At 38.2% G+C, this 12,191-nt stretch overlaps 1 protein-coding gene across 10 annotated transcripts in view; it reads right to left on the minus strand.

Moving 5' to 3' along the window:
- Positions 1-12,191, minus strand: part of TRPS1 (transcriptional repressor GATA binding 1) — a 253,371-nt gene that overhangs the window by 181,148 nt on the left and 60,032 nt on the right. For 9 of the 10 annotated variants that reach the window (XM_027612930.2, XM_027612976.2, XM_027612964.2 and 6 more), the window contains one exon: positions 7,494-8,623. In XM_027612930.2, the coding sequence (XP_027468731.2) occupies positions 7,494-8,623 (1,130 nt within the window). The remainder of the gene's footprint in view (positions 1-7,493; positions 8,624-12,191) is intronic. The other variant, XM_027612992.2, reaches the window with a different exon arrangement.

Below are 12,191 nucleotides of genomic sequence, written 5' to 3' on the forward strand. Positions count from 1 at the left end.
ACACATTCATATTTAGGTTTACAAAAAAAATAAAAACTGGAACATGATCATAGAATATGATTACATATATATGTATGCCTTCTCTCTATGTGTGTTGGTGTGTGTGTGTGTGTGTGTGTGTGTGTGTGTGTGTATATACAGAAAAATACAGAGATCCATGTATGCATATATGCATATACATATATAGAAGGAGATGATATAGAGAAAATTATATGTATGGTATAGTTCCATATACGTACATGAATCTATATGAATATATACGGTATATATGTGAATATGCAAACACACACATATAATATGTATATAGTTTTGTTTTGCTAGTTTCTGAACTCACATAAAATGGTATCCAGCTGCAAACAGTCTTCAATTTGTTTTTATTCTGCCAAAATTGTACTTATAAGATTCATCTATGTCATATCCAACTGTCATTTACTTAAATTCACTACTGTGTAATATTCCACTGTATGAAAATCTACAAATTGGGGTGAATGGGTGGCTCAGTCATTAGGTGTCTGCCTTTGGCTCAGGTCATGATCCTGGGGTCCTGGGATCGAGCCCCGCATCAGGCTCCCTGCTCAGCAGGAAGCCTGCTTCTCCCTCTCCCTCTGCCTCTCTTTCTGCTGGTGCTCCCTCTCTCTCTCTCTCTCTCATGCTCTCAAATAAATAAAAATCTTTAAAAAAAAAAAGAAAAAAGAAAATCTACAAATTATTTAATGATAATAGCTATCATTATTAATTGGTATTTTTTTCCTTTTTTTTTTTTCTTTAAGAGGGAGAGAGCATGCATGTGTGCAAGCAGGATGGGAGGGGCAGAGGGAGAGGAAGAGATAGAATCTTAAGCAGGCTCCACACCCAGCACGGAGCCCAACACAGGGCTCAATCTCATGACCTTGAGATCATGACCTGAGCTGAAATCAAGAGTCTGACGATTAACCCAGGTGCCCCTGCTGTTTTTGTTTTTTGTTTTGGTTGTCCTGCTTGCAAAAACTGCTACTGTGAACATTTTTGCACAGGTTTCCAAGTGTATCCATGAAAGAAATTTTCTTCTGAGGACTGTAATTATGCTTCCAATGGGAATATGAGCATTTGATATTGCCAGAATTTTGTCAATTCACTTTCTGCATCATATGTATTGACCATTTTTACCCTTCATAATTTTTTTTAACATCTATGTTTTCTGAGATAAAGTCACCTCCTTTTTTCTTTGGTTAGTATCCGCCTCATGTAACTTCATCGATTCTTACCTTCTTGTTACCGAGATCCAACTTAATTACACTGAATCAAAGGATATGTTCTGTATGATACTTCTTTCTGAAGTTTGTTTCTTTTTGCTTAAAATGTGTTAATTTTTCTAAGTATTTTATATATGCTTGAAAAGCATGTGAATTCTCTAAATTTTTGGATGCACAACTGATACATTTTTATTAAATGAAGTTTGTTAATTTGTTGTTCTAATCTTTTAATATTTTGAAATTTTTTTTCTGTTCAAACTTTAGTAACACAGGTTGCTTAAAATCTATCACTGTGATTGTGGTTTGTCATATTTTCCCTGTAGTTGTCAATCAGTTTTTGTTTTACATATAGATTTGACTATATTTCATATATTTAGAATTATTGTATCTCCCTCAAGAAATGAAACTCTTATGTATTGACTTTTCCCTCCTATGCTTTTTGTCTTAAAATCTAAGTTGTATGAGTTTAATAATGCTATCTCAATATTCCTTTGGTTTATATTGCCTATAACTCAGTCTATTTTTTTTTAAGATTTTATTTATTTTTTTGACGGAGAGAGAAAGAGAGAACACAAGCAGGAGGAGTAGCCGAGGGAGGGAGAAGCAGGCTTCCCGCTGAGCTGGGAGCCCGATGCAGGGCTCGATCCCAGGACCCTGGGATCATGACCTGAGCCAAAGGCAGATGCTTAACCGACTGAGCCATCCAGGTGTCCCTCCGTCTATTTTTTTGTTACAGACTCTCAATAGACTTATATTTTGAGTGTGTATCCTATGTAAACAGCTTAGAGTTGAATTTTCTTTTTTAATAAGTCTGACAATACCTTTTAAGTGGAAAGTTTAATCCACCCAGGTTCATTAAGTTTTTTGATAGCTGTTTTTTTTTTCACCATCTTACTTTTAAAATCTTATTTATCTATTTATACATTTTTCCCATGTATCCTCTCTTGCCATTTTTTTAAGAAAATAGAATTTTATTTTGTTGTTCCATTCTTCTCTATAGCTTCAGAAGTTATGTACCCATTTCCTATTCTTTCACTGGTTATCCTTAAAAGTTTCCAAGTATGCAGAGCAAAGTCCTAACTCACTAACTCCAGACAATTCAAGGGCTTTTAAGCACTTTACTTCTGATCATTTTCCCTACAAACTTACATAATTGTTTTACCCAACACCTCAGTCTATCTCCTTTTAACTGTACAAATAAGGGAGACTATATCTGTTTAGATTTACCAATAGTTCCCTGATCTTTGTCTGTGTGAAAATATCTTTGCTTGTTCTTGGAAAATTGTTTTCACAGGTAGGCAATTCTAGGTTGACTATTTTTGTGTTTGGTTTTTTTCCTTTCAAACCTTAAATAGAATTCCTCCCTCTTCTGTTTTCCATCATGGCTGATAAACTCTGCTGTCAACCTATTTGTCTTTTCTAAGTACTTGACATGTTGTTTCTCTCTAGGGGCTCTAAAAGGACCTCTCTGGCATTTTAATTTTTACTACAACGTGTCTGTGACTGAATTTATTTGCATATATCCCTGTTTAGTATAAGCTATGCTTTTCTGTATCTGTGTGCTGATGTCTTTCATCTTTCAGTTCTAGAAATCTTCTGCCATTATCTCCTCAAATACTATTTGCCTATCTTCCATTCTCTATATTCTTTTCTCCTGGGACTCTAATTAGATGCAGGTTAAAACAGCTTATTACATTTCTATAACCTACTGTCTACTTTTGATACTTTCCTTCCCCCTCTTTTAAATATTTTGGCTAATGTCTTCAGATTTAACTTGTGATTAATTCATTTGCCTTCTATCATTTGCCAATCTGTTATTGAACCTATCCACGTTTTAAGTTTTAATAATTATATTTTCAATTCAAAAGATACTATTTGTTTCTTTTCTTGAACATTTCTAATCCTTTATAGTCTCATGGAGTTTGATCAATTTATAAATCTGATTTTCATTTCTTTAAACACATTATTTTTTTATAACTGAAAAGTATTATATTTTATAGCTTTCTTATAACTAAGAATATATTATATTCTTATAACTTATCATTTTCCTGGGTATCTAGATCCATTATTTGCAATTCCCACTGATTTCCCATGGAATGGTTTAAATCCCTTCCTGTATGGTTAATTTCTATAATAATGGGCTCATCTAAGGTTTATCTTCTGCCACAGATATCATGGAGGTGAAAATTGGAGTATTTCATATAGACAAACTTGTGTTTATTTCTGACAGGACTCAGAGGAGGCTCTAAATGTGGAATCACTTCAGCCACCCTCAAGGTCCAGCTTAACGTAAAACAGATTCAGCAGCCACTTGCGGTCAATGACTCCAGGCGTAGTCTCCTGACTGACCATCAATACTGGTATTTGTCTCAGCACAACATCACACTCCACGCTTGCTATTCACTTCTCCCCAGTCTGGATTTAGTCCACTCTTGGTAAAGGGAAGACAAGAAAAGCTTCAGAAATTTCTCTAACTCATGGAAGTCTAGCAAGGCTTTGAAAGGTATGTTTTATCTACTATAGTTGTTTTGTGAGGAGACAGTACTCCTACTTACTTCAGAAACTCAAGTTATAACACAAAAAATTCTGGTGAGGAGAATAGTAGGTAATCAATTAGAGAATGGATACACTGTTTAATTAAACAATAAATAATAAAACAAACAGTGTGGGGAACAAATTCAGGAGTAGAACATAGTAAGTCAGTCAAATGTGAGCTAGGGGTAACATAAGTAAATATGAAACATTAAGAGAAGAGAATTGACCAAGTTCCAGTTACTGACTGAATAATGTTTGCAGTTCAACCAAGATTAAACGTGATTCTTGAAAATGCCCACTGAGTGGAATCCACACCAAAGTTTTCACTCATAACTCTCAATCAACTTTCCTGCTTCTCAGCTGTAGTTTTTTTTTTATAGCTACCTGATTTCATGTATTTTATAGATTTTAGCTTCTACTACCTTTTTACTACACCATAAGACTTATACATAAAGCACTCAAAAGCCCAGAATATTCCCTAGTTACAACAGAATTATGGAGAAAGTTTCCAAACGTCAATATGAATAAACACAAATTTAACCAGAAAAATATTATTGTGATATGGTAAACTTGTCCTCTTATATTATCTTCAAAATGTAGCATGTGGGGAAAATGCTTTAATAGCAGAACAAGTTTTCAGCATCCATAGGACTATCTCCTTTCAAATCCCTAGAACCTTCACTATTGTTCAACTTTCAGTAGAATTTCTGAAAGTGTAAGTCTCCAAATTGCAAATATTTCTACAAGAACTCATAAACAGATCAGAGAAAAACTATTCAGTACCTCAATCCAGGACCACATGAATTACAGCAGGTTTTCTTTTTTTAAAGATTTTATGTATTTATTTGACAGAGAGAGATAGCGAGAGCAAGAACACAAGCAGGGGGAGTGGGAGAGGGAGAAGCAGGCTTCCTGGCAAGCAGGGAGCCCAATGTGGGGCTTGATCCCAGGACCCCGGCATCGTGACCTGAGCTGAAGGCAGACGCTTAATGACTGAGCCACCACCAGGCGCCCCAGAGCAGGTTTTAATAATAAGTGCAGGAATAGGGTTCCTGGGTGGCTCAATCAGTTAAGCACCTGCCTTCAGCTCAGGTCATGATTGATCCTGGGGTCCTGGGATCAAGTCCGGTGTCAGGTTCCCTGCTCGGCTGGGAGTCTGCTTCTTCCTCTCCCTCTGCCCCTCACCACCAGCCCCCCACCCCGCTCATGCTCACTCTTTCTCTCTAATATATAAATAAAATCTTTTTAAAAAATAAGTGCAGGAGGATTTTAATGCCCTAGAAACAAGTACTACTCAGTTTTCTCAACTAAAAAAATCTAAAAGGTTGACTTAAATTCAAAATGCACAGACAACTGTCATTTGGTGTGGAGCCCTAAATCTTCAGAAGGGTTTCAAGACTATATAATAGTCTGAGATTAAACTGTAACTTGCCATGGAGATCTTGGCTTATCCTTAACAACTGTGAAGTAAAAAACTCACAGGCATTTCATTTACTTAAAGATCTACTCACTGAGCACTTATTAGCCATTGTGACACCGTGCTAAATTGTGTAGATACGGCAAGTGAACAAGACTAGTTTCTTCCCTCAAGAGCTTATTTTCATTACTATTAACTAAACTCTGAGATTATTCAGTAATATTTTTATTCATACTTTTATTTCTTGGGAGATTTTTTTTTGTCTAACCAAAGCATATAGAAACTCTGCTTTTCCAGACACATTTTCAAGCAATGGCCTCAGCTTCCTCAAAAAAAGCCACTCTTGCAAGTGATCTGGTATCCAGATGTATCAGTGTGTATGTGTGTGCACGCACATGCGGTGTTGTGTGGTGTGGTGCGGTGTGGCTAATTTCCTCACGATTAAGGAAAGCCTCCTCTTTCAAAAACAGAATGGATTACCTGATTTTTATACCACCTAACAAATGTATATGCACACTAGTAAAGCTCAGGAGGAAGCTAATGTCTGCTAGTCCAGAAATAAATTAGCATGCAGCTAACATCAGAGGAGGCAGGAACACTCACTACAAGTGTGAACACATATTTGATTGCAGGACCGTGTCTTTCCTAGGGCTGACCTTATAAATTAAACAGTGTAAATCTCAAGGAAGTGTTTTCTGAACATTTAGATTCACTGTGAGCATTGGGATGCCCTTCAAATTAACATCTAACATTATTAGCCTATTGTTGGACATGAACTGCTTCATTACTGGTGACTGACAACACACACACACTCACACTGACACACAACTCCTAAAAAGAATGGGAGGAACTGTTCAAAATCTTGCGATGGGAAGATAAAATCTGTTTAAGAAACTGTTTAAAATCTTGGCATGGGAAGATTTTTAAACTAGGATACTGAGTCTACAGAGGGAAAAACATAAAAAAATAGTAATGCTTAGAGGCACAATAACAAGAGAGCACCCACTGAGCACTAAGTGACATCTGAACGTGCTGTATTACCAGGATCTTGCTAAACAAACTCCCCTCATGTAGCCAAGTCTCAGGTTAAATGCTCCTTCCTCAGGTTAAACGCTCCTCATCTACCATATTGGGCTTTGTGGTCATTCTATTCAAACACAGGGATCTCTACTTCAGCTGCTGTGACACTTGTACTCATAATGATCCATTAATGACTCCCCTACTGAACTGTAAGTTCCATGTGGGCGCAGACTAGGTTGGTCTTGTTTTCTCCTTTATCATCAATGCCTGGCACAATGTGTATTTTTGGAGCTAATTCCTTAAGGAATTAATGCATAAATGAAATAAACAGATGTAACCTAAACCCATCTTTAGAAAATGTGAAAGACTGGGGCGCCTGGGTGGCCCAGTCGGCTAAGCATCTGCCTTCGGCTCAGGTCACGATCCCAGGGTCCTGGGAATGAGCCCCACATTGGGCTCCCTGCTCGGCGGGGAGCCTGCTTCTCCCTCTGCCTGCCGCTCCCCCCTGCTTGTGCGCTCTCTCTCTTTCTGTCAAATAAATAAACAAAATCTTAAAAAAAAAGAAAATACGAAAGATTAACTGGGAAAAGTAACATTTAAAAAGAGAATAGGATGAAAGTAAAAAAAAAAAAAACATGAATGTATCTTGTATCTCTGCTTATGGATCTGTAATAACTGTGGCTTTACCCACTCAGAGGAGTAAGCATAGAGAAATTCAAAGTCACACCTCTTGCAGAATTCTCACCTTCAGATTACTGTTTCTTTGAGACATGAGGATGTTGCTCATATTTTTTTTTTAAAGCCAGAAGAATGTCCAATCTCATTTTAAAAGAAAAATGAGCAACCTGTTCTCAAGCTGATTGCTTCCCAGTTGGAATAGAGAAGAGAACACATGATAATGGCACCTTTCATTTGGGAGCGGCCCCATCAAAAACAATGGGATGCAGAGCCACTCAGCAAGGACAAATCCATGACTTGTGTGGTAAATGGGTGACCTCATCAGCATTACTGTCATCACCATGAATTGTAAAAGACACCCCGCAAACAGCAGAAAATGGGTATGAAGTATAAGAGTAAATGGTCTGAAACAAGTGACCAAATTAAAATCCATGGTTACCACCTCGATAAATACATAATCTGCAGTTTTATGAACGATCTTTTATGTTTACTTGTCCTGTAACTTCCCCAAGTCACCACCCTCCTTCCCAACGATTCTGGGATCAGCTCTCTGGATTCTCTGGATCATTTTCTTTGACATTGCTCCTCCCCACCCCCCGACGATGGCTTACCTGTAGTGTCGGGAAATCTCTTCTTCCACCTGGGTAATGAAATCACATTTGGTGCATGAGTGTTCTTTGCCTTCCTTGACAGCCGGCTGCCCATCCAATCCTTGCAGGTGGTTGGCTTCCTGTTTGACCTCCGAAGCTTGGGACTCATGCACACTCTCGTAGTGGAAGAGGAGGACATCTACGTCAGGGGTGGAGAACGCGCACTGGTGGCACTGGTGTTTGACTCGCGAGCTTCCGGCTGCCCCCGGAGACAAGTGCAAAAGCAAGAGTGCACAGTGGGAACAATTACTTTTTCTACAAGCAAATGGGTAAGTAATTTCTCCAAGGTGCTTTTCTGGGCTGCAAAGGCCTCTGGGACAGAAGGGACAGTGCTTAATGGTACATTTATGAATGTTATGGAGCTGCTGATAGTGACGGAGGAGAGGCCCCACTACAATGACGTCAGGGCCATGGCTTTTGGAGTATCTAAAGTCACAGAACTGACAATTATAGCTGGTTACCATATTATCCTCTGCTCCCTTGCTGGAGAAGTCCTTCTTTTTAGCCCCACTAGAGCCCTTGTCTGCCTTGGCCATTGGCTCCCCTTCTGCACTTTTGGCTAGATCGTTCTGATTAATGACAGAACCCCTGGAAAGCTTATCATTCAACTCTGGGTTAAGGCTGCCTGACTGCGCTCCTCCGTGCTGTTTGCCATAATGTTCTAGCAGTTTAAGCGAGCTAGATGACTCACAGCTGAAACTACAAAATTTACACCAGTAGTAACTGGTGGCCTCTGTACCATTTTGTCTCGAGGAATCGAGGGGCTTGATGGGCACTGAGTAGCCAACAGGAGTGTCATCTCCCGTCTTGACCGTGATCTTGTCCTGCCACTTTCCCAAGTCTCCAGAATCACTGGACCGAAGTGCAGGGATGGATTTGTTAGAGTTTTTCTCTGAAGGTTTCGCACCCTCAGAGGAGGGGAGAGAAGCTTTGATTTTGTTCGGGTGCGTCTGAAGAAAATGTTGTTCTAGTTCAGTTGAGGAGTTGCCCATGTAAGTGAAATTGCAGAATTTGCAGCGGAAGTACTTGGTGTTTCCCTGGCAATCTGGAGTTTTCCGTCCGATGCCAATGAATGTTCCACCCGAAGTGACCTGGTACAGAAGAGATGGATGTTACTTGAAAGGTATCATTAATTTCGTGCTCTCTGTAGGAGGGAGGAAGGGATATTGCCAAGTATTCCACATCAAAAAATACAATAGTACTTCTGCTTATTATGAAATCACTTGAATAATCAGAGCCAAAGAAATGGACTCTTCATGTCTCAATAGCTACTCTTTGAGAGGCTCATTATGCTAAACATTTCTGGCCAAAGTAACAGATAAAGATAAGTCATAAGAGGACTATAACTAATTCAATGGATTTAATAAATACTTTTCTTAAAAAGCCAAGAAAACAATTTTCAAGTAAGTAGGTTTTACTACTGTCTCCTTCAAACTATATGCTTGCAGAAGTATCCAAATCACAGTGGATTTCTTCTCATGAAGTTAAGGGTTGCTGTCAAAACGAGAGGCATTTGCTTAGGGATTACTCAATGCAGACGTTCTCCAAGGAAATCCTCTGTTCAGTTCCTATAGCAATGAAGCTTTGGGCAAAGATGAAGTCTACCTTTTGGGTAAAATAAAGGTGCTAAAATGACCACACAAAATGCCTTATGATTAAAGCCCAAGCAGGCACTCTTGGACCAAAAATGAAATGAATGTGGTGGACCTTTAAACCAAAAATGAAATGAATGTGGTGGACCTGAAGTCTTGGTGAAGCAGGTCTAATGTAAAAAGTTTAAAATGTTTCCCAACCTAGGATAAAGGAAAAGAAGAAAACCTTCCAGGGCCTCATCTGATCAAGGCTCTGTCTCAGTGGGTCATGGGGATGTTCAAAGGCCAAAATAAAATAGTCTCACCACAAAAACGATCAGAGCTCTCCTTTCTATCCAAAATTATAAAGCTGTACAGCATTAGGGCAATGAAGGCATTCAAAAGTCACTTTATATAAAATCCTTCCTCCTTCCTCCGTGTGCCCTGCAAAGGGCAGCTGAACTAAGCGCCACCGGTGAGTAACCAAAATTCCTGGTTTAAAACAGAGTTTTTGATAGAAATGCTCCAAAAAAGGGATAGATTTCCTCTTCTAACTATCAGAGAATATGTGAATTTTTCTAGCTACCAGATGTAATAGATTAAAGCACGTGACATAATCATGTTCTGCCTTCTTCAAAAGCTGCTCAAAAGTGACATGTGTGATCACTGCTCATATCCAAATCACTCCATGAGGAAAGTCTCAAGCATCTCAAAAATCATTTAAGAAGTTCTACTTAATATGCAAATAATATTCCTTTAGCGCGTTGAGAAACACGCTTGCACCTCTATTGTACAGGCAGTCCATTCTGCCACTTAAAGAGAGGTTGTAAGATTGATGAAAAGATTTAACCTGTCTGGCCAAGAATTATTCAGCTGGGGCCACCTCTACATTTGTTTCCAATATTACAGTTCCTGGAAATGTGCATGATCACAGAAATAGCTCAACACTTACTGTACATTAAGGTAATAATTTACAAACATCTCCTACAGCCTTTAAGTGAAGGATGACAATGTTTCACTTTGGGTGATGTCTACATCCACCATGGCAAGCAAAGAGACTCCCATCTGTCCACAACAACAAGGCATCATCTAACCAGAAGGGGAAGAAGGGGGCACCCTCCCAGCCAGCAGCCTGGCCATTGGCTGTGTGAGAGATGTCAAAGCCAGACCACATGAGGATATAGCCAAAATACCCTTCTAACCTAGCATTTCAGTGACTAGAACAACTAAAATGTGCCCTGGAATGTCATCATATTGCAAAATCCCTCCATCTAGTTCCCAGCTCACTAGGGGTGAGGAGGAACCTTGTTTCCAAAAACAAAACAAAGCATTTCAGTGGGATGCCATCAACTCTGGTAACTGTTCAGGAACTTCAACTTGAATCAAAAGGGGCAAATGCAGAAGTATGCCCTTCTTCTCTCATGTGAGCAAAACCAGTAAACCAAAATTTTCTTGCTTTAGCTACCACACTGCTTCAGAGTTGTGGATCTTCCTAACATAAAATGATTTTAACTTCTGCTTGTAGAACAGGGATTCCTGAGAAACCACAACACATCATCACTGTATCTTTGATTTTGCAATCTCCAAGCCACATATTCCATGTCTACCCTGAAAGGGCTGAACAAGGAGCATGGAGAGGCCTACGAAATCCCTAAACATAGGATTTTGAAGCAAATCAAAGTTACTACTAAGCATCACAGCATCACTTCCAGTATTTGACGAAAACTTTAAAAATAAAAATTAAAAAATCCAGGCTAAAAATGACTACTATCAGGTGAAGAGACCGTGAAAGAAAGGCCGTGTGGTAAACAGACAAATGAAAAAAACCCCCAGAATTTCCAGTATCGCATTTTGGTTTAGGATTAACTAAGTTACCATGAAAACCTCATTAAATTTTTTAAGTTGGTGGTATTTGTGTGTCTACAGGTTGTGTTTTTACCCAGGAAAAACCAGCCAGCTCCATTACTATTTAAGATGCTCTTTCAAAACCACCCAAGCAAACAAAAACACAAGGATCTCATTTAATGACAAGAACAATAATACTGACACTTCTATATAAGGTTATCTATTTGTCTTTTTGGTAAATAGCAGTAAACCATATTAGTTTTTATATTACTTAAAGCTAGTATAACTAGCTTAAAGCTACTTTTATATTACTTAAAGCTAGTACAGCCATTATAAAAATATGTAAAAAATTATTAAAAGCCAACTTTGGGAAACATTGTTACTTAGTGTTCTATTCCTTTGCTCTTTCAAAAAGATTTAAAGGCTACCCTTGTGGCCACTCTTATACTTTCTTTGTAAGAGATGGACACTTAAGTCATAGTGAAATAAACTGATGCATATCATTTAAATGCCATTCTAAAACAAAACATAATTTATTATTCTAGGAGACCATACCCAAGACTACTGACCATATTCATTGTATTTTCATGATCCATAAATGTTAACTTAAAACAATTCTTTCCTAGGTTAAATACAAATACACGGCAACAACAGTTAATACAAAATAAGTGTTTGCAACAACAATTTCTTGAATCTTATTGCCAGGAAACAGCACCTACACATTCAGAGAATTATTTCAAACTTTTCAAATGGTCGAACCCAGCAAGGAGTAGAAAAAAACTTACCATTCCCTCGCTATGACTAGACCAAAAAAAGAGATCACAAACAGAATAAACAGTATAAGTTTCAATCTTTTTTTCTTTTGCTAACCAGAATTATAATTACAACCTGTTAATCTAGCAGTTCCTTTGACATGGATATTCATATTTTAAATTTTCCATTTAACTGTAAATTCTGTTTGGACCAAAAATTACACCTATTCATTCATCTAATTAGTAGCCACTGAGTGTTTAGTTTGTGCCACTCTCTGGAATAGATACTGGAATACAAGAGTGAGCAAGCTAGACCACATCTCTGCCTTTAAATTACTTATATTTGAAGATCGAGACTTGTAGATAATAGTATTAATCTTTACTTGGATTTGTTTGCTCCCAAGGGAAGTTCCAGAAGTTAAAGTCTGTGCAAAGACACATTATTTAACCTCCGGCACCTCAATCTCCTCATCCTTATGGATATAAATAAC

Source organism: Zalophus californianus, chromosome 4 (genome assembly GCF_009762305.2).
Source record: "Zalophus californianus isolate mZalCal1 chromosome 4, mZalCal1.pri.v2, whole genome shotgun sequence".
Lineage (NCBI taxonomy): Eukaryota > Metazoa > Chordata > Mammalia > Carnivora > Otariidae > Zalophus > Zalophus californianus.